Source organism: Ovis canadensis, chromosome 19 (assembly GCF_042477335.2).
Source record: "Ovis canadensis isolate MfBH-ARS-UI-01 breed Bighorn chromosome 19, ARS-UI_OviCan_v2, whole genome shotgun sequence".
NCBI lineage: Eukaryota > Metazoa > Chordata > Mammalia > Artiodactyla > Bovidae > Ovis > Ovis canadensis.
Genome location: NC_091263.1, coordinates 26,583,823 through 26,606,755, shown reverse-complemented (window position 1 = coordinate 26,606,755; position 22,933 = coordinate 26,583,823). Strand labels below are relative to the sequence as shown.

Sequence of the window (22,933 nt, the reverse complement as noted above, 5' to 3'; positions counted from 1 at the left end):
TTTCCCAAAGCCACATGGCAGGTAACAGGTGGAACCAAGTCTCCTGATAGCTCACCTGGGGCTCCACCTGCTGGTTTTAGAATCTGCATTTTTGAAACTTTACTGCGCACACAGACTGCCTGGCAGTCTTGCTAACGTTCCAATGTAGATTCAGCAGGTCTCAGATAGTATCAAAGACATGAGTCTGTGGACCATGCTCTGAGCTCACACTGTCTCAGATGTCTAGGCATGGGGCCGGAAGTAGGTCAGGGAAGGCTTTCTGGAGGAGGTGGCTTCAACTTGGGCTGGGAAAGCAGAATGGTTGGGGCAAAAAAGAAAGCCCAGGCTATGGATTCTAATCCCAACTGCACTGCCAAGATCCAAGGGATTTAGACAAGTTACTCCACCTCTAAAGTTGGCTTCTTCATCTGTCAAATAAGATAATAAAAATGCCAGCCTCGTGTAGTTATTTGGAGTTCCTAATTAGCTGATCCAAGCATAAGGCCCAATAGGTGCTCAATAAATGCTAAGCACTGGCTACCTTTCTCTATGATGACTGAGAGGAGGGAAGGATGGAGTTGACTGGGCGAGTCAGGGATGGTTTGAGCCTGCCTGGAAGGACCCCTGATGAGGAAAGGTCTGGAAAAGGGACATTCCATGATGGGGGAATCTACTGGGTGGTTCCTAGAAGTGAGACCAAGGTGAGTAGGAGGCTGGTGTGGGGACAAATAGAAGGGGTGTTTGGGGAGAGGAGTCTGGAGCTGTTGGCCTGACTCCCAGATCAGAGCCCAGTGAAACTACCCTCAGGCTCTGGAGAGAAACAGTAGTGTGTGCTCTTGGAGAAAGGGGAGAAACAGGTGTTGATGACCTCCAAGGGAGCCCTGGGTTTTCAGGCAGGAGCTAGGGGCGTGAGGATGTCCATGGGCGGTGAGAGCCAGAGGCCCTCACAAGGACCCCTCCCTCCCTAGCTTCGGGTCTTCAAGCTGGCCAAATCCTGGCCCACCCTGAACACGCTCATCAAGATCATCGGGAACTCAGTGGGCGCGCTGGGCAACCTGACGCTGGTGCTGGCCATCATTGTGTTCATCTTCGCTGTGGTGGGCATGCAGCTCTTTGGCAAGAACTACTCAGAGCTGAGGCACCGCATCAGTGACTCAGGCCTCCTGCCCCGCTGGCACATGATGGATTTCTTCCATGCCTTCCTCATCATCTTCCGCATCCTCTGCGGAGAGTGGATCGAGACCATGTGGGACTGCATGGAGGTCTCTGGGCAGTCACTATGCCTGCTGGTCTTCCTGCTTGTTATGGTCATTGGTAACCTCGTGGTAAGTTGGCCAGAGGCCTCTCTCATACTCACTCACCTACCCGTCCATTCATCTACCTAGCTACCCACCCACCCAATCACCCATCTGTCCATTCGCTTACCCTTCCTTCCATCCATCCACTCCCTCTGTCAGTCATACATCAAATCACCCATCCACCCATCAATCTCATCCATCCACCCATCCACCCTTCAGTCTCATCCATGCACCCATCCACCCATCAGTCTCATCCACCCATCCACCCATCAGTCTCATCCATGCACCCATCCACCCAATCTACCCATCAATCTCATCCACCCACCCATCCACCCTTCAGTCACATCCATGCATCCACCCACCTATCCACCATCAGTCTCATCCACCCACCCATCCACCCATCCACCCATCAATCTCATCCACCCACCCATCCACCCTTCAGTCTCATCCATGCACCCATCCACCCATCAGTCTCATCCACCCATCCACCCATCAGTCTCATCCATGCACCCATCCACCCATCCACCCATCCACCCATCAATCTCATCCACCCACCCATCCACCCTTCAGTCTCATCCATACACCCATACACCCATCAGTCTCATCCACCCATCCACCCATCAGTCTCATCCATGCACCCATCCACCCATCAGTCTCATCCATGTACCCATCCACCCAATCCACCCATCTCATCCACCCACCCATCCACCCATCAGTCTCATCCATGCACCCATCCACCCATCAGTCTCATCCACCCGTCTACTCGTTTACCCATCCTTCCACCTATTCATTCATTCATGGGCTTCCCTGGTGGCTCAATGGTAAAGAATCTGCCTGCCAAGGCAGGAGACACACAATCGATCCCTGGAGAAGGAAATGGCAACCCACTCCAGTATTCTTGCCTGAGAAATCCCATGGACAGAGAGCCTGGTGGGCTATAGTCCATGTGGTCACAAAAGAGTCAGACATGACTTAGCAACTAAACAACAACAGCAATATTCATTCATTCACCCATTTACCCACCCATTCACGTATCTATCTGTTACCCGTTCATTCTTTTCACCTCTCTACTGATCCATCTACTCTGCCTATCCAGCTATCTATCCACTCATCAGTAACCCATCTGTCTATCTCTGTCTCTATCAATCTATTAAGTTACCAGTCTGCCTATCCATTTATCCACCCCCTCACCCAGCCATCCACCCACCCATCAACCCCATCTACTCATTCACTTACCCATCCATTCATCTATCCATCAACTATCCACCTATCAGTCCCCATTCAGTCACACACACATGCACCTGTTCATCCATCCATTTGTCCATCTATCTACACATCCGGTCACTCACCCACAAATCCATCCATTCATTCGCCCATCACGCATCTTTCCAGTCACTCATCTATCCCTCCGCTCATTCATCCATCTCTGCATCCATCTATCCGTCATCTATTCATTCGTCAGTCCCACCCATCTACTCATTTATCCAGCCAGTTATCACTCATTAAGCTATCCATTCATCCACGTCACTCTTTATTTGCTCATTCATTCATTTACCCATCTAGTTACCTATTTGTTCTTTATGTATTCAGTTTATATCCATTAATTAATTATTTGCTCAGCTACTCATTACTTTATTAGCTATTCACTGTCTGATTTATCACCTGATTCAATTCAGCTTAACAAACATTTGCTGAGCCCCTAGTGCATGCTAAATATTGTGCCAGATGCTGTTGGGTGTACAGAGGTGAGTGTGGCCCTGACTTTGCTCCCCACCTTGAGAGAGTGAGCAGGTGGCGAGTTCAAACAGGCCTGAATGAAGCTGGTCAGAATGATCAGAGCCATTAAGGCGGAGACCATGGATACCGATCCCTTTCAGCTAGGGAAATCCAGGAGGCCTTTCTGGTAGAGGGGACTTGTTGCTGACCTGATAGACAAGTGCTGCTAGAGAGGGAAGAAGCAGGTTAAGCAAAGCACAGGTGCAGGCAGGTGGAACGTGTGTGGGGCCTGAGGGAGCCTTGTATGTCACCCTGGGTAGCTGTGGTGAGAGGCCCTGCTGTTCTGTCAGAAGGAGCCCAGGTCTTTGCCCTCTTGGTCACCTGTCTGTCCCAGGGCGAGTGCATTTTGCCTTGTGTCTTTACAACGTGGGAAATTTCTGGAGTTGAGAGAGATCAAAATCTAAATGCCAGAGATGGAGGCTTTGGAAGAAGCAAGGCTGAGAGGGGTCAGTGGTTCAGAGAGAAGTCAGTGTCTACTGTGGACATGCAGCCTTCTTCCTGGGTGTACAGGGGGACCACACACGTTCCACCGTCACAGCTGCAGGGTCTGGCTCCCGCTGCCCCCGGTGTGGGCAGTGCAGGCTCCACAGCCACTCACAAAGAGGTTTTGGGTGATGTGAGTACCACGGGCTGCAGATTCCAAAGCACTTCTCAGACCTGCCTGCTTTCTCCTCCCACGTGCCTTAAGCAGGCCAGGGTGGGCTCAGTCTGAATTGAGGTCCATCTCCCTTGGGCTCCATGGATGGAGCCCAGAGAGGAAGCAGAGTGCTCAGTGCCCATGGAGTCCAGCTCTTTCTTTGGCTGGCCCCGCAACCCCCTCCCATCCCTTCAAACACACCGCCGCCACTCGGGGTTCCCCTCACTCAGCCCCCAGCCCAGCAGACTCTTGTGTGTTCCGAGGAGGATGTGAGTGCACAGAGCTCTCAGCCCAGGGCCAGGCTGAGCTGCTCTCACGCACACACAGCCTGCGATTTCCAAGCGGATCTGCCTGGGGATGAGAAGATTAGAGGCTGCTGGAGGAGGGAAGCAAACGCAGCCCACACAGCCCCCTCCCTGGCCGCCTCAGGAATTGGGCCGCTGCCGGGCGTGGGTGGAAGCAAGATTGCCATTGAAATGGGAAGTGATGATCAGGCGGGGGCCAGGGCAGCAGCGTGTGATTGACGGGGAAAGCACCGGAAGCCGCCCAACTTGCGAAGCCGGCGGCAAGGAAGGCCCTGGCACACTCTGTGGACAGAGGAGGCTGCCCAGGCACCTCCTGCCCCACCCCCAGCCTGGCCCTAGATGCCTGGTGATCAGATGTTCAGCCAGGCGTGAGCGATGGCTGTGGTGGGAGTATCCAGGGTGGGCTACCAGGAAGAGAGGCAGGTCAGGCCCAGGCCAGTGTGGACAGAGGCCAGGGGCCTGGCCAGGGGTCAGTGTAGACAGCAGCTCTGAATCCCATCACATGCCTCACCCCTCCAGTGACGACATAAAAAAAAAGGCTGCCAGGTGTCACAAGCGATCATCTCTCTGTGGATATAGGACAGGAGAGCCCACTTCTTAACCTTTCCATACTGTCCACATGAATGAGTGTTAATTTTGAAACCAAAGGCAGGTTTCTGAGGCCTGGCACGCCAGTCTTGCCCACTGCCTTCATCAGAATTCTTCCCAGCTTGCTGACAGACGTGTCTCAGGGGCTTGTAAGAAGCCAGGGCAGGAAGGATTCAGATTGGGTGTCCACCTTCACACCACCCTGCTGTAGAGGCCCCCATCCGACTGGACTCCTTCTGGGAGTGGCTGTGGGGGAAGAACAAGCCCAAGGTGGGGGAGGTTGCTTCTCTAGCCCATCGGCCTGGTGGTGCCCGGGAGCCAGACTGCCCCCTGTGTGGAACAAACCCGCTGCCATCTTCAGTTACCCTCCCCAAGACCCAAGCCCAGTCCCTTGTCACTCAACAGAAGTTCGCCTTTTTAACCAAAACTAAAGCTTCAGACTTGCAGGGTGGTTTAGCAACAAGCAGTAGTCAAGAACCATCCAAAGACAGGAGGATTTTGCAACCCCCCCCCCACCCCGTAGGGGTCTCAAACCCATAATAGTAAGTCTGTGTCTTCTGGCACCTCTGAGGCCTCAGCCCCTCCCCTGCCTCCCTGCAGCATACGAGCACTAGAGCTAAGGCTGGCCCCTGGCCCCAGCCCCAGGTCTCTCCACTCCATCCCAGCTGTCTAGTGTTACACAGCACCCACCCGAGCACCCTTCCCCACCTGGACGCAACAACCCCCTCTCAGTGGCTCGACCCTGCAGTCAGTCCCGAGAGCTGCCACCTGGCCTCTTCTCCTGCCATCGCCCTCTTCTGTGCTCAGTATCCCATGTCCTTCACCTGGGGAGCATAGTAAGATCTGGGGACACCGCTGGAGTGTGCTGCACGGCAGGAGCCCCCAAATGTTTGAGTGGGGAACTAGCTTCAGTAGGGAACTTAGAGGTACATCAGATACCAACAGATGCACAGGCCCCTTCCCAGGAGGTCCCCAAGAGCAGATGAGCGATGGATGGGTGGGCGGATGAATGGATGCTCTGGGCTGCTTCTGGCTGGGAGTCTGTCTTTTCCCTGGTAATCCCAGCTTGGATCCCTCTTCCCAGGGAGCAGTGCTGTGCTCACCATGACTGCATGTGTACATGCTAAGTTGCTTCAGTCAGGTCTGACTCTTTGTGACCCCATGGACTGTAGCCCGCCAGGCTCCTCTGTCCATGGGATTTTCCAGACAAGAGTACTGGAGTGGGTTGCAATGCCCTCCTCTAGGGGATTTTCCCAACCTGTAGATCGAACCCCTGTCTCCTGTACTGCAGGCGGGTTCTTTACTGCTGAGCCGCTAGGGAAGCCCTCACCATGACTGCATGGCCCCCCATTATTCCCAAGACAGCGTGACAGTATCTGCAGACTTTGACATCAGAGGAATCCACAGTTCTCCCACTGAATGTGCACCAACACCCAAGAATCCTGGGTCTGCACACCCTCAGTTCAGCCTGTATCTGAACCCTTGGGAGGAGGGGTTGATTCTGGTGGTGAAAAGCTGGAAGAAGGACCTCGGTTCTTCTTTGAAGAAAGGATTCAGCAAAGAGACCACGACTGTGAAAAAGATAAAAGCGTTTATTAGAAGCAAAGTATGTGTGGAAGAGCAGACAGACAAGTTAGGAGGGAGCAGCTTAGGCTGCTTAAATCGGGCAGTTTTCCATTGTTGTATTTTTTTCTAGCCAGTCATCTCCATATCTGTTCCTAGTATGGACATGCATCTCTCAGCCAAGATGGATTCTAGCTGGCCTATTCTCACTCCTTTTGTCCTTCCCTTAGATTGAGGGCCTTCTCGGCACATGTGTTGGGCTGGGAAACCCATGAAAACACACCCAATCAGGACCCAGTGCTCCACTGGTCTCCCATCTCGAAGCATCAGCAGGAGACCAGCTGCAGCTGCTCAGTCCAGGGCCTGTGTATCTGCTACCTCAGGATGAGAACTCACCTTTCCTTTCAGAGCCAAACTCTTTATATTGAAGGGAGTGAGAGCTTAGAATGAGGCCCTAGGGTCCAAGCCTTGCACTCTTTGCTTCTGGCCCTCCTCAAGGGTTTTCCATCCTGAGCGCCCAGGGCTTGGCATTGTCTCCACAGGTCCTGAACCTCTTCCTGGCTTTACTGCTCAGCTCCTTCAGTGCGGACAACCTCACAGCCCCCGACGAGGATGGGGAGATGAACAACCTCCAGCTGGCCCTGGCCCGCATCCAGCGGGGCCTGCGCTTCATCAAGCGGACCACCTGGGACTTCTGCTGTGGGCTCCTGCAGCGGCCGCCTCAGAAGCCCGCGGCGTTCGCCTCCCAGGGCCAGCTGCCAGGCTGTATCGCCACCTCCAGCCCCCCGCCCCCACCAGAGAGTGAGAAGGCTCCCCCAGCCCGCAAGGAGACGCGGTTTGAGGAAGGCCAGCGGCCAGGTCAGGGCGCACCTGGGGATGCTGAGCCTGTGTGTGTGCCCATTGCCGTGGCCGAGTCAGACATGGATGACCCCGAGGAGGATGAGGAGAACAGCCTGAGCACAGAGGAAGGGTCCAGCAAGCAGGTGAGCCCCCAAACCCTGCCCCTCATGTGCGTGAGCACCACCTCCTGCCCAGGGGACCCAGCTTCACTCGGAACAGTTGCCCCAGTAGGGACTGGCCTGGAGGGGGAACACAGGCCACCCCCCCCCAGAACCAGCCTCGTGGAGGCATGCTGAGATCAGCTGGCAACCTTCTCTCCCCAGCCCAGCCCAGGAGGGCATCTTCAAGGGACTATCATTCATCCCCTGGATGGACACGGGCAGCCAGTTGTTCAGAGAGAGAAACCAAGGCACAGCAAGAGAGACAGACTTGCTAGGAGTTCCTCACAGGTCTAGGACAGAGCCAGGAAGCCTGGCTCCCAGACCCAACCCTGACCTTATCCCCTCCAAGACTAACAAGGCAGAATGTCTTGGTGAGTGGGGGAGAGTGGCCTCCTGACCTCACCACTGCCCCTCCCCCTCCCCCCAGGCCCAGGGCTCATTCTGAGGTTTAAAAATAAGCATCCCTAAGATGGCAGGTGTCAGAGACAGCACTATCTTATCTCCCAACCTGTTATTTTTAACACTTAGGACTGGAGTCTGAACAAAAGGGACAGTGCACCCCACCCCCTCCCTGGCTCCCTCAGTGTCCTCACGGCCTGAGCCTGGCTCAGGTGGCTTCTCCCAAGGTCCTTGGTCAGACAGTGAGGACTAGGTCTCTCGGTTTCACTGGGCCCACGCTGGCCACCTCCTTGGGGCCTGCACTGGGTGGGTCTGGCTGAGAAGAGCAGCTGCTCCCCTGCATGGAATTTGATCTGTGGCTCCAGCCTTGATTCCACAAACTCCTGCCTTCCTGTGGTCCCAGAGGCCAGCTCCTGCCCTTTCAGACAGGCGGCGGGACAGCCACAGAGTCGGTTGGGGGAGGGGAAGGGTTGATGTTGCCAGAACCGTGGCTTAGAATTAGCTCCAGGACGCTTCCAGCACAGGAGTGGAATTCTGGCTGCCCCTGCTGTTCCTGCTCCTCTGCTTCCCTTGAGCCTGTTGGCCCTGAGATGCGCGTGTGTGTGTGTGGTGGGTGGGTGTGTGGGTGTGGGTGTGTGGTGTGTGGTGTGTGTGTGTGTGGTATGTGTGGTGTGGTGTGTGTGTGTGTGGTATGTGTGGTATGGTGTGTGTGTGTGTGTGTGGTGTGTGTGTGTGTGGTATGTGTGGTGTGGTGTGTGTGTGTGTGTGTGTGTGTAAGCTGAGCTGCCATGGGAACTCCTGGGGAAAGCCTGTCCTCCTAAGTGGAGCTGCCAGCACCTGGGAGCTGGACATCGTGGCGCACTGACACCCTTCGAGAAGTGAGAGGAGGGGGAGATTTGTGCCAGCCAGGCCAGGGGCTTCTTTAGCTTTAGGCCCTTTGCCTGGTCCTCTCAGGAGCTTCCATCAGCCTTAGAATGCCTGAAGGAGGGGTCTTCAGCGAAATGATGCCTCACAAAGAGAGTAGTGAAGCAGAGCCAGGATCCTGGAAACACTGGCTGGGTAGCTCATGGGCTGGGGGTCTCTTCAGCAGGAATCCCAGCCTGCATCCGTCAGCCCAGAGGCCCTCCCGGAGCCGAGGGTCTGGAGCCAGGTGTCGGAGACCACCTCCTCTGGGGCCGAGGCCAGTGAGGCTCAGGCAGACTTGCAGCGGCAGCGGCGAGCAGAGGCCCCGGCCCCAGGGTGCAGTGAGGTAACGCACACCTTTGTCCCCGAAGCCACTGGGGCACTGCCGCTGGGGCTGGGAGCCGTGAGAGGCCCCCAGACACCAACCTTCTGGTGGGAGCCACAGCCGCTATCACAGCCAGTGTGGGAGACCCATTTGCAGAGTGACCCCAGACGGGAGGGATGGGGCCCAGAGCCACGGGGAAATTCAGGAAGCAGGCCCCAGGAGCACGCCACAGGACTAACCCCAAACCCCTGCGTGTTCACCCCTTCCTCACTGGGTTCCTGTGCTTTGGTCCTGTCGGCAAACGTCTGTCCTGTGAGTCAGCCTGGGGGACTGGGGGAGCTCTGAGCACAGGCTCTTAACACACGAGCCACTAGCTGCTTCTCACCTGGACGGAAGCTGAAGCAGCAAACACAAGGCCTGTCAGAGGCACTTGTTCTGGACACAAAAGAGTTTTAATTTGTGCTCATTACCAATACTTTGGCCGCCTGATACGAAGAGCTGACTCATTGGAAAAGACCCTGATGCTGGGAAAGATTGAAGGCAGGAGAAGGGGATGACAGAAGATGAGATGGTTGGATGGCATCACCGATTCAATGGATATGAGTTTGAGCAAGCTCCAGGAGATGGTGAAGGACAGGGAAGCCTGGCGTGCTGCAGTCCATGGGGTCGCAAAGAGTCAGACACAACTGAGCTACTGAATAACAAGACAACAGCGAGCAACATTTAAAAGCCAGAGGCTTTTCTATGAAAAGTCTGCATTCTGGCTTGTCTTGAAAAAAAAATATCGGAAGAAGAGCTTCCCTGCTGAAGGGTGTAACCGCCTCCTTGACCGGCCAGAAAGCTGCGACTGGCCAGACCGCACCTGCCTGCCTTCATTCCATCACCTGCCTGGCCCCGTAAGCACTTGGGTTTGCAGCCCCTGAGCTAACTGGACTGTGGCACTGCTGGCTACACCCCAACCCTGCTCTGCCAAGCACCCAGGAAGGTGGAGGTCATGTGCTCAGAGACCGTGCCCAGGGCCCTTGTCCTGCAGCCTGACCTCAGCCTCAGTCCGGCAGCGGTGACTTGCCCCAAGGCAACATTTCTCCTTTGTCTTGTTCCTTTCATGGGATGGGCCCATGGGAAGCTTTGTTTTCATGACCAGTTTGGGAGTACAAGGGCCTAATGGAATCACCGCCCTGACTGTGCAGGTCACACTTGTCCTCCTGGAGGGTCTGACACACCAAGGCGGAGGGAACAGGAAGATACGGGAGGGACGGAAGGTCACGGACAGAAGGGGCTCCCGTACTGGAATGCTGACCTTTGAGCAAGTCTGGTACCTCCATCACCTCTTCAGATCAAGTCACAGTGGAAATGAGGAGACAGCCAGGTGGGCTGGGACTTTCCTAGGAGAAGGACCCCTCATCTCACTTGCCCGGGAAATCCCAAGAACTTGTCATCTCACGTGACAGCTCTAGTGTCTGAAAAGAAAAGGCGCCCAAAGACCCTCCACTGTGCCTTTCCCAGCTCAGCACTGCACGAAGCTGGAGTAAGGACGCGAACCTCAGAAGCACAGAAACCGCCCTGCACCCAGGGGCACTCTACATTTTCACCAGGATCCAGTCACTCCTTACAGCCAATCTCAAGGTTAAAGAGGACTTTGAGACAGCAGTGGACTGAATTGTGGAAGGAAGAGAAAAGGCAGCATTGAGAGCGAGGGCTGCCCAAGAACTCAAACCAGCTCTCCCCAGAGTGGAGCGGAGCCTGAGCAGCATGAGGTGGACAACTGAGCTGGGTGTTGTAGATGTGATCTGAAGCAAAGGAAGGCTTCCTTCCTCCCCAGAACCCTCTTCCCTGCCACACTTGTCATTAAGGTGGATTCCCAGAGGCAGAGCCAGAGCCCGGCTTCCTGTGCAAATGATTCATTGAGTGGGTGCCCTCAGGAGAGACCTGTAAGGAAGTGAGAAAAGCAAGATAAGGCAGAAGAAGCAGCTCCAGATGTTATGCTGGCTGGATTCCAGCCTCAGCTGGGTCTCTTCCATATCAGTCAGTCACTGGGTGTCAGCCACCCTGGACTCGGGTTGTAACTCCCAAACTTTTTCCAAGGATGGCAGGTCCTTGGCTAAAGGCACTTTTCTGGAGATGGGGTCAGCTAAACAGTGTTCGCAGCAGCTGGAGACAGGTGCACTGGCCCAAAGAGGGGAACTGGGCAGAACTACAGCACTCCTACACGGGTGCCCACACATGACACACAGAGGTGCTCGCAAGGGCAGCGGCACATACCTGTCATCATCAGATTATGTGGGATCAGGGCCACAGAAACCTGCGTGACCAGGCGGGGAAGGTTCCAGCACCTTCCTGCTCTAGGCTGTGTGCCTCACACCAGCACCTGTATGAACTGAGTGAGAAATGTGGGCTGGGGTCCCTGGCCTGTCCTTTGCATGTCTGACGCGGTGCCTGTGTGTGCCTCTGACCCTGGAGCTGACTCTGTTCTGGGCGTGGCCTGCCTGTTTCCTGTGTGTGTGCTGGGCTGCAACTGTGTCCACATCCCAGTGTGTGTCCCTGTTGCACCTCATGCCTGTTTCACTTCCACCTGGATGCCTTCCCCATTCCTGGGGTTTTCCCAGAACCTTTGTCCCACCCCTGCACCCCTGCCCTAGACACCAGCAGCCCAGAATCACTGACCCAGGGGCCCTAAGGTCCAGCCCCGGTGAGCTTCATGGCAGGTTCCCATCCCCCTGGGCTCAGATTCTCCAGGTGTGCCGTGGGGGATGGCCTAGGCATCTCCACTCTGGGAGCCCCAGGCTGGAGGCTGCTGCAGAGCCTACACTCATGTGCTCACCCACCCCACCTCACAATCCTGCCTGCAGCTTCCAGAAGACAGTTACTCTGAGGGGAGCACAGCAGATATGACCAACACTGCTGACCTCCTGGAGCAGATCCCTGACCTCGGAGAGGATGTCAAAGATCCAGAGGACTGCTTCACTGAAGGTACGGCCCCGGCTGGCACTATGGCCCAGCCTCAGCCCTGCGCAGAGGGGCAGGAGGACCCGAAGCTCCTGCGTCACAATCCGCTCTGGCCTGGATGCCTGTTATCCTTTTCCCTTTCCTCAAGACCCTGGGGGCCTCCCCACCTGCCCGTGACGTGAATTATGGCAGGTGTGCCTTCAGATGTGTTTGGCTGGACCACTGTGGAGTGTGGAGTGTGTTTGGCTGCGTTTGTGGCTTGGTGGTATGACTGGGGGCCCCCATAGCGGCAGGGACTGGTCTAATTCCCCCATCCCCTCAGGCTGTGGCACAGTGCTTGGCACGTAGTAGGCCCTCTGTAAACATTCAAGGTGGGTGTGACATGTGGCCGTGTTGGTGACAGCATCTGGAGCTTTTATGAATCCATAGTATATTTGGAGGGCAGCTGGGGATAAAATGAGGGTTTGTGTTCCATGTGGCACACCCTTTGGGACTGTCAATAAGAAGTCTGCCCTTCCCAAGGCTCAGAAACTGCAAACATGGAGAAAGTCCAGGGACCGAGCACCCCAGGGGATTCTGGAACATTCCCCCAGGGGGTGAGTTGTCCGGGTGAGCACGGTTCAAGCTGGAGCCCAACCCAACCCCAGCCTTGCCCTGGCCCAGACCTGCCAGGCCCTTCATCTACTTACTGGTAGCCTAGTCCATCCACCCTCTCCATGGAGTACCTGCTGCGTGAAGCCTCCTGAGGGCAGTTCCCGCAGTCATCACCCCCCACCATGGACCCGCCCCCCACGTGGCCCAGCTCATTATCCATCGTTGTAACCACTTTCAGTCATTCTTTCAAGTGCCCAACTTCCTGCTGTCTGATGTAGGCGTTTGCAGGTGCTGGGCTGGGTCTGAGCCCTCTCCCTCCCCCACAGGCTGTGTCCGCCGCTGTCCCTGCTGCACTGTGGACACCACACAGGCCCCCGGGAAGGTCTGGTGGAGGCTGCGCAAGACCTGCTACCGCATCGTGGAGCACAGCTGGTTTGAGACATTCGTCATCTTCATGATCCTGCTCAGCAGTGGCGCGCTGGTACCCTCCTAGGGGTGGAGGGTGGGCGGGAGGCGAGGAGAGGGTGCAAGCAGAGAAAGGGCATCTCCAGCTGGAAAGCCAGGTTAGAAACAGGGGCAGAGGCCTCTGCTGAAAATGAACCCCGCCCCCAGGGCCCCAAATGAAGGCCAGCTCACACACTGTCAACGCCACAGCATGTATGGAGGTCAGAGCAGAAAGGGATCATGGCAGAGGTCATCTGTCCAGCCCTCCTTGTTCCACAGAGGGAAGTGACTTTCCCAGATCCCAGGGCACAGCTGGCACAGGTCTCGGGTCACCAGCCACCTGCACCTGAGCCCTGGTGACACACCCACCTGCACGCAGCATCTGACACCCCATCAGGCTGGTTCAGTGCAGCTAACAATGCAGGCTGACAGTCCACTGGTAGCTCCACTCATGTCTTCTAGGGCTAGAGGCCAAGCTATGTGGTTCACACATTATCACATTTAATCCCCATAGCAACCCTTTGTAGAAACATTAAGTAACTTACCCAAAGCCCCACCATTCACAAGCAGCAGATGTGGCATTTGAGCCCAGAGAGTCAGATTCCAAGTCCTTTGTCTTGACTTTCCATTTGTTCAATAGATCTTTACTAAGCTCTTCTTGTATCTACCGGTCCTGTAATGCATGGAGGGGCAATAGGAGGAAGAGACCCCGGCTCTGGCCTCAGGGACTCCTAGTCTAGTTGGGGAAACCAGATTCAGCAGGTTTGAGATAGTCAGAGATCAGCTCCAGAGAGAGGAGAACAAGAATGGAGTAGATGACTCAGAATGATGGAAGGTCAGGGGGAACTAGAACAATCAGAAAGACTCCTTAGAGGAAGCAGATGGAGCTGGACTATGGAAAACAGGGAGGTTTGGTGAGACCAGGAGGAACAGCGAGGCCCTCTGGAGATGCCCCAACTGGTTCCCAAGCACCCTACTCATCTCTCGGAGCCCTTCTAGAAGGAGATGGAAACAGCCCTGGAGAGGGTTGTGAAAGGTACTTGTGAACAGGGAGAGGGGTGATCAGGAAGGCAGAGGAAACAGAAACTTCACTAGCCCAGAAGCAGCAAGAACCCAATATTGTTGGGGAGATGAGAGCCCCATGAATGAGCAACTAACAAGGAGTGCTTTGGACTTTAGATAGGGAGAGTGAGAGGGCTACTCTGATCCTGGGCTGTTTGCCTCCAGCTGATGCTGCTGCTGCCTCCGAGACTTCCCTGTAGCTCAAATGGTAAAGAATCTGCCTGCAAGGCAGGAGACCAGGGTTCGATCCCTGGGTTGGGAAGTTCCTCTGGGGAAGGGAATGGCTACCCACTCCAGGATTCTTGCCTGGAGAATTCCATGGACAGAGAAGCCTGGTGGGCTACAGCCCATGGCGTCGCAAAGAGTCAGACATGACCAAGCGACTAACGCCACCCACACACTGCCTCTGTGGGGCCAGGCCATGCGGAGACACTGAGGGTGCCACTTCTAAACCTCTGGGCCTCCCATCCCCTTGTCCTGTCCTGCCACTGGGCCTGGAGCCGCTGCTTACAGGCTACATGCTGTTTTACCATCGGCTAGAGCCAAATCTCTGTAGGCTTCAGAGAAGGAGGATTTGACAATATGTTAACGAATTTTGTTTTTAAACAGCCACAAACAAGGGCAGCCAGAGCCACTTAATCTGAGCTGTGGAGGAAAAGCTCAGCCTGGCATAAGTGAGGAGGTGTTTTGGCAAGCAAATGGTGAATCTCATCAGGGTAGACAGCCAAGCACTGTTTAAAAAAAAAAAGAAATCCACATCAATGATATATTGAGAAAAATAAGTCAGAGTGTGTTATTTAAAGTTATAAACTTGTTTAACAGAAAGCAGACTATGTATCACTTTGAAATTGCTGAAGGGAAAAAAATTTCTTTTGAGAACACAGATTTTACAGCAAAAGATAGGGAGAAAAGAAGGAACCAGGAAGCATTAAATCAGGAAACAAAATAATATGGCAAAGACAAGATCAGACATGTGTTTTACTAATAAACGTAACTGGATAAAATTCATCATTTTAAGAGGAAAGGATTCTAAGTGGATCAGAAAAAAAAAAAACTACAGCTGTGTGTTCTCAAAGTACAACCCTGAAACTCTGTGACTCAGAAATATTAAAAGTGAAATAATAAGATATAGCAGGAAAGTGTAAACAATGACAACAAAAATCAGAGTGCTTTTGTCTGTTAATGTTAAACAAGGTTGAACTCAAGGTAAAAATCTTGAGATTAAAAAAAAGAAGGTCCAACCTATAATAAAAACACAACTATTATGAATATATTTATTTGGGGCACTTATATAAAGTAAAATCAGGAAAAAAGTGGCAACAGTACAATAATACAGTGAGATTTTACCTCGTTTGTTTAGTACTTGGCTAATCAAGTATAGAAAGAATGAGACAATGAGATATCTTAAAAGATATAGTTAATAAATTTGATCTAACCTAATATGGACTGATAGATAGAGTGCCTGATGAATTGTGGAATGAGGTTCGTGACATTGTACAGGAGATAGGGATCAAGACCATCCCCATGGAAAAGAAATGCAAAAAAGCAAAATGGCTGTCTGGGGAGGCCTTACAAATAGCTGTGAAAAGAAGAGAGGCGAAAAGCAAAGGAGAAAAGGAAAGATTTAAGCATCTGAATGCAGAGTTCCAAAGAATAGCAAGGAGAGATAAGAAAGCCTTTCAGCGATCAATGCAAAGAAATAGAGGAAAACAACAGAATGGGAAAGACTAGAGATCTCTTCAAGAAAATTGGAGATACCAAGGGAACATTTCATGCAAAGATGGGCTCGATAAAGGACAGAAATGGTCTGGACCTAACAGAAGCAGAAGATATTAAGAAGAGGTGGCAAGAATACACAGAAGAACTGTACAAAAAAGATCTTCACGACCCAGATAATCACGATGGTGTGATCACTCATCTAGAGCTAGACATCCTGGAATGTGAAGTCAAGTGGGCCTTAGAAAGCATCACTATGAACAAAGCTAGTGGAGGTGATGGAATTCCAGGTGAGCTATTTCAAATCCTGAAAGATGATGCTGTGAAAGTGCTGCACTCAATATGCCAGCAAATTTGGAAAACTCAGCAGTGGCCACAGGACTGGAAAAGGTCAGTTTTCATTCCAATCCCAAAGAAAGGCCATGCCAAAGAATGCTCAAACTACTGCACAATTGCACTCATCTCACATGTTAGTAAAGTAATGCTCAAAATTCTCCAAGCCAGGCTTCAGCAATACGTGAACGGTGAACTTCCTGATGTTCAAGCTGGTTTTAGAAAAGGCAGAGGAACCAGAGATCAAATTGCCAACATCTGCTGGATCATGGAAAAAGCAAGAGAGTTCCAGAAAGACATCTATTTCTGCTTTATTGACTATGTCAAAGCCTTTGACTGTGTGGAAAATTCTGAGAGAAATGGGAATACCAGACCACCTGACCTGCCTCTTGAGAAACCTGTATGCAGGTCAGGAAGCAACAGTTAGAACTGGACATGGAACAACAGACTGGTTCCAAATAGGAAAAGGAGCACGTCAAGGCTCTGTATTGTCACCCTGCTTATTTTTAACTTATATGCCAAGTACATCTTGAGAAATGCTGGGCTGGATGAAGCACAAGCTGGAATCAAGCTTGCCAGGAGAAATATCAATAACCTCAGATATGCAGATGACACCACCCTTATGGCAGAAAGTGAAGAGGAACTAAAAAGCCTCTTGATGAAAGTGAAAGAGGAGAGTGAAAAAGTTGGCTTAAAGCTCAACATTCAGAAAATTAAGATCATGGCATCCAGTCCCATCACTTCATGGGAAATAGATGGGGAAACAGTGCCAGACTTTATTGTTTTGGGCTCCAAAATCACTGCAGATGGTGACTGCAGCCATGAAATTAAAAGACGCTTACTCCTTGGAAGAAAAGTTATGACCAACCTAGACAGCATATTGAAAAGCAGAGACATTACTTTGCCGACTAAGGTCCGTCTAGTCAAGGCTATGGTTTTTCCAGTAGTCATGTATGGATGTGAGAGTTGGACTGTGAAGAAGGCTGAGCGCCGAAGAATTGATGCTTTTGAACTGTGGTGTTGGAGAAGGCTCTTGACAGTCCCTTGGACTGCAAGGAGATCCAACAAGTCCATTCTGAAGGAGATCAGCCCTGGGATTTCTTTGGAAGGACTGATGCTAAAGCTGAAACTCCAGGACTTTGGCCACCTGATGCGAAGAGTTGACTCATTGGAAAAGACTCTGATGCTGGGAGGGATTGGGGGCAGGAGGAGAAGGGGACGACAGAGGATGAGATGGCTGGATGGCATCACTGACTCGATGGATGTGAGTCTGAGTGAACTCTGGGAGCTGGTGATGGACAGGGAGGCCTGGCGTGCTGCAATTCATGGGGTCGCAAAGAGTCGGACACGACTGAGCAACTGAACTGAACTGAATATGGACAGGGAGGCCCAGCATGCTGCAGTCCATGGGGTCACAAAGAGTTGGACACAACTGAGCAACTGAACTGAGCTGAACTGAATAACAATAATAGCTAACACTTAAATAGTACTGACTATGTGCTAGGCTCTGTTGTAACATTTTACAAGCATTAATACATTTAGTTCGTGTGAGGTAGGTACTATATTACAGATAAGAAAACTGCTATATGTAGCAAAAATAGGAAGATTAAAAATAAACCTGTAGAAACATGAAACATATTCTCAAACTCTGGATTAAACAAAATAGTTTCATGGAGGGTTCATGGGTGTTCATTATATTATTAATAAGGCGTGCTATGATTCATGAGGTCGCAAAGAGTCAGACACGACTGAGCGACTGAGCTGAAAGAAGTAAAGAAACTGTTCATAAACCAAATATGGGAGTGTGTCATCAAAGATTACGATTCAACCAGTTTTGTCCTCCTGATATCTAAAAAAATAAGAAAGGAAAAATAGAGGTAGAGAAAAAACTTTGACTTGGGGCAGGGGAAGAAACTAGAAAGTAACAATATTGCTAAAACTTTATGTGGGTGTAGCCAAAGCTGTGGTGACTAAAATTCATAGACTTAAACATTTTCTTTGTTAAATAGAATAAATTTATTAACTCAAGAAATTAGAAATATAACAACAAAATAATTTTAAAGAAAGCAAATTAAATAATAAAGTAAAAACAAATTAATGAATTAGAAAATAAATAGTAAAATTGATAAAATTCCAAAGCTGATTCCTTGAAAAATTAAAGTGATCAATAAACCACTAGCTAATCTAATCTCTTACATCTCCAAGAGTGGATTCTTTCATACTTTCAAGGAAGAAAATAATTTAAATTCTATTTTAAAATCTTCTGGAGTATGAAAAAAGATGGAAAATCTATAAATTATTTTTATGAAAGCTAATAGTGCTGATTTTTAAAACCTTAAGTATACCAAAAGTAAAACAACACACTAGTTTTCAAACTCTATACTAGTGAGTAGTCATGCAAAAATATTAAAATACATGCAAATAGGATTCAGTAAAATATTTAGAAGATTAAATGAGTCACAGCGAGGTATATCCTAAAAAGTCAGAAGGACGCCCTGTTAGGAAATCTATTTACATGAATCAGATAAAGATGAAAAGCCGTATAATTATCTCAGTGAATGCTTGATTTTTAAAACTTTGGTAAGAATAGAAATAAAATAGATTTCCTTTACTTAATGAAAAACTTAATTTCAAGTTAACTTCTGCATCGTCATTAGTAGTAAGTAAAGCACTAAAAACATTTTATTAAAGTCAAGGAGAAAAAAAAGATGATTTAACTACCTTTTAGCTGTTTTTCATTATTTAATAATAACTTTGAAGTACTAGCCAGTGCAGTTAATCAAGGAAACTAAACATGCAGCATAAAAATAGGAAAGTAGAAGAACCGAAGTTAATAGAATCAAGTATAAGATGAGTTTAAAATAATACGAGTATATCATTACTTGTAGATAATGATTGCTTAGAGAAAAATTTAAAACTCATTAAAAACATTATATGGCTAGTTATAAAACAAATGTACAAATAATTGTTGCTGTTGGAATAGAAACATTGAGTCACGAGTAACATTTCTCCAATAGTCCTTAGATGCCAGGCATTGTAAACATAAAATAACTGAGAATAAATATAACATGAAATGTAACATAGATACATGAAGAAAACTATTAAACTTTCCTTTGGAGTGTAAAGGAAAACAAACAGATAAACACACTAAAAATATACTCCATCCTTGAGCAGAAAGACTGAATTAGTTCTTAAACAGTTGATAAACTCAATGCAGTAATAAATTTCTAATGTTTTGAAGGGAATATGACAAAATGTTGTTTAAATGTATCTTAAAAATTATGAAAAGTGACCAGGAAAATTTGTGTGACGCTAATTCAGAAATAGACCAGGAGAGCAATGGAACCACACAGAAGTCGTAAGCAAATATAGAAGTGTAGTAGATTACAGTGTCGACTTCTACTCTGTGGATTTAGAGTGGGTTCTTTAATAAAGTGTTAGGACACTTGACAAGTCACTCTGGAAAAAAATATTAAAATAGATAATTTGCTCCTTACCAAAATATATTAGATTTTTTAAGTTATGATATAAAACAATGAAACAAGAAGGAAAGAAATAGAAAGAAAAGAACGGTCATCTTTTCCCCAGCCTTTGGAATAGGCAAGGGCTTTCTTTTTTCTTTTACTTTCTTTTACATGTGTACCTCATTATTTTTAACTTTATATGTAGTCTTTTTTAAATTGAATTTTTATTTTATATTGGAATATAGTTCATTTACAGTGTTGTGTTAGATTCAGATGTACAGCAAAGTGATTCAGCTCTAAATATACATATACCCGTATTCTTTTTCAGATTCTCTTCTCATATAGCCTATTACAGAATATTGAGTAGAGTTCCCTGCGCTATACAGCTGGTTCTTGTTGATTATCAGTTTTATATAGAATAGTATGTCCATGTTAATCCCAAACTCCTAATTTATCCAGCCCCCTACCTTTCCCTTTGGCAACCATAAGTGTTTTTGTGTCTAAATCTGTTTCTGTTTTATAAATAGTTCATTTGTATCATTTTGTTGTTTTTTTTTTTAGATTCCACATTTAAGTGATATCATATGATATTTGTCTTTCTTTGCCTTAACCTACTGTGATAATCTCCATGGTCCATCCATAATGCAAATGGAAATTTTATTCTTTTTTATGGCTGAGTAATATTCCATTGTATATCCGTATTCCTCTGTCAATTAAGAATTTAGGTTGTCCATGTCTTGGCTGTTGTAAATAGTGCTGCAGTGAATGCTGGGGTGCTTGCATCTTTTCAAGTTGTAGTTTTCTTCAGCTGTATGCCCGAGAGTGGAATTGCTGGATTATATAGTAGTTCTGCTTTTACATTTTAAGTAACCTCAATACTGAATACATAGTGGTTGTACCAATTTATATTCCCACCCACAGTGTGGGAGGGTTCCTCTCTGGCACTTACTGTGTGTAGACTTTTTGGTAATGGCCATTCTAACCAGTGTGAGGTGATACTGGTTTCCTTGTGGTTTCTATTTGCGTTACTCTAATAATTAGTGATGTGGAGCACCCTTTCCTGTGCGTTTTGGCCACCTGTGTGCTTTGTTTGGAAGTGTCTATCAGTCTTCTGCCCATTTTCCTTTGGAGTGTTTGGCTTCTAGGGGGTATTGAGTTGAATGAGCGGTTTGTATATTTTGGAGATGAATCCCTTGTTGGTCACTTTGTTTGCAAATATTTTCTCGCATCCTGTGGGTTGCTTTGTTTATGGTTTCCTTTGCTGTAGAAATCCTTTTGTGTATAATTAGGTCCCATTTGTTTATTTTTGTTTTATTTTCATTACTCTAAAAGGTGGATCCAAAAATATATTGCCGCAATTTATGTCGAAGAGTGTTTTGCCTATGTTTTCCTCTAAGAGTTTTAAAGCATCTGATCTTACATTTAGGTATTTAATACATTTTTAGTTTATTTTTGTGTATGGTGCTAGACAATATTCTAAATTTCATTCTTTGACATGTAGCTGTCCGGTTTTCCCAGCATCACTTATGGAAGAGACTGTCTTTTCTCCATTGTATAGTATTGCCTCTTTTGTCATAGATTAATTGACCACAGGTGTGTGAGCTTATTCCTGGGCTATCTTGTTCTATTGATCTATATTCCTATTTTTTGTGCTAGTACCATACTGTTTTGATTTCTGTAGCTTTGCAATGTAACCTGAAGTTAGGGAGCTTGATTGCACCAGCTGTTTTTCTTTCTTAAGATTGCTTTGGCTAGCTGTTTCACACGTGGCAGTGTATATATGTCAATGCTATGTATGTATGTATATGTCTCCCAGCTTGTTCCGCCCTTCCCTTGTCCCCACCGCCACCTTTCCCACACGCCCATTCCCCACATCTGCATCTCTGTTCAGTTCAATTCAGTTCAGTCGCTCAGTCGTGTCGGACTCTCTGCAACCCCATGAATCGCAGCACGCCAGGCCTCCCTGTCCATCACCAACTCCTGGAGTTCACTCAGACTCACGTCCATCGAGTCAGTGATGCCATGCAGCCATCTCATCCTCTGTCGCCCCCTTCTCCTCCTGCCCCCAATCCCTCCCAGCATCAGAGTCTTTTCCAATGAGTCAACTCTTCGCATGAGGTGGCCAAAGTACTGGAGTTTCAGCTTTAGCATCAGTCCTTCCAAAGAAATCCCAGGGCTGATCTCTGTTACTGCCCTACAAATAGTACTGCCCTGCACCATTTTTCTAGATTCCATATATATCGTTAATACAAGATATTTGTTTTTCTGATTTACTTCATTGTGTATGACAGACTCAAGGTCCATCCACATCACTACAAGTGACCCAATTTCATTCCTTTTTCTGACTAATGTTCCACTGTAGACATGGACCACATCTTCTTTATCCATTCGCCTGTTGATGGATGTTTAGGTTGTGTCCATGGCTTGGCTGCTGTGAATAGTGCTGCTGTGAACATAGAGGGTGCATTTGCCTTTTTGAATTAGAGTTTTGTCTGGGTCTTTGCCCAGGAGTGGGATTGTGGATCGTATGACAGTTCTATTTTTGGTTTTCTGCATTCTTTTCCGCAGTGGCTGCACCAACTTACAGTCCCACCAAGCGTGTAGGAGGATTTCCTTTTCTCCGTACTCTCGCCAGCATTTGTTATTGGCACACTTTTTAATGATGGCCATTCTGATTGGCGTGAGGTAGTACCTCACTGTAGTTTTAATTTGCATTTCTCTAATAATGAGTGATGTTGAGCATCTTTTCATATATTTGTTAGCCATCTGTATGCCGTCTTTGGAGAAATGTCTATTTATGTCTTCTGCCCATTTCTCGATTGGGTTGTTTGTGGGGGGAGGTTGTTATTATTCTTGTTTATTCTCTTTTTTATAATTTCTGTATTATTTCATTTTTTTATAAAAGACATATATTTTTATAATCAGGAAGAAAAATGCCTACTTTTTATCTTGAAGAATCCCCAAACCCCACCTGGGGACCTGAATTATCCTTTTGTCCCACCTACACAGACCAGGTTAACCACGTGTTGCCTGGGCAGTGTGTCCTTGGGCACTGCTGACGGCACTGGGGCCCTGGATCACTGTAGCTCACAGAGGCCCTGCGGTCGCACAGGGAGGCCTAGAGCGAAAGATGGGGGCACTCCCCAGGGCCCTCAGTGATGCGTTAAGTTGCCTAGACTGGGAGCCTCAGAGCACATCCTGGGGGAGGGGCAGATACACATCAGAAGCCTGGAGTTGGAAGAGGGCAGCGGAGGCCATCCGAGTCTCTCTCGGCCCAGGGATTTGGGTTGAGGCAGGAGTGAGGAGGTGGGGAAAGACCAACAGCTAGCTTGTTAGACACACTGACTCCCAGATTCTGAGGATTACAGAAGGCTTGACTTCATCTAGTCCTGTGTTTCCTAGTCCTCCTATCTATTTTCTGCCTTCACTATCACTTCTGTGAAACTTTGCATTCAATATAAACACTCACTGGTTTTTTGTTTAAATAAATTTATTGTAAAGGGCAACTTTGAATGATTGTTGTCACTGGAAACCAATATTGTTTCCTATGAAAAGTAGGTAAATGCCCAAAGTAAAGAGAGTAAAAACACAGTGGAGGGG

General features: G+C 48.9%; 1 protein-coding gene across 5 annotated transcripts in view; it reads left to right on the top strand.

The window, feature by feature from the left end:
• Nucleotides 1–22,933, top strand: part of SCN5A (sodium voltage-gated channel alpha subunit 5) — a 105,194-nt gene that overhangs the window by 61,108 nt on the left and 21,153 nt on the right. For 3 of the 5 annotated variants that reach the window (XM_069561494.1, XM_069561493.1, XM_069561495.1), the window contains exons 16-20: nucleotides 948–1,304; nucleotides 6,689–7,129; nucleotides 8,634–8,795; nucleotides 11,624–11,744; nucleotides 12,641–12,795. In XM_069561494.1, coding sequence (XP_069417595.1) covers nucleotides 948–1,304; nucleotides 6,689–7,129; nucleotides 8,634–8,795; nucleotides 11,624–11,744; nucleotides 12,641–12,795 — 1,236 coding nt within the window. The remainder of the gene's footprint in view (nucleotides 1–947; nucleotides 1,305–6,688; nucleotides 7,130–8,633; nucleotides 8,796–11,623; nucleotides 11,745–12,640; nucleotides 12,796–22,933) is intronic. The other 2 variants (XM_069561497.1, XM_069561496.1) reach the window with 1 other exon arrangement.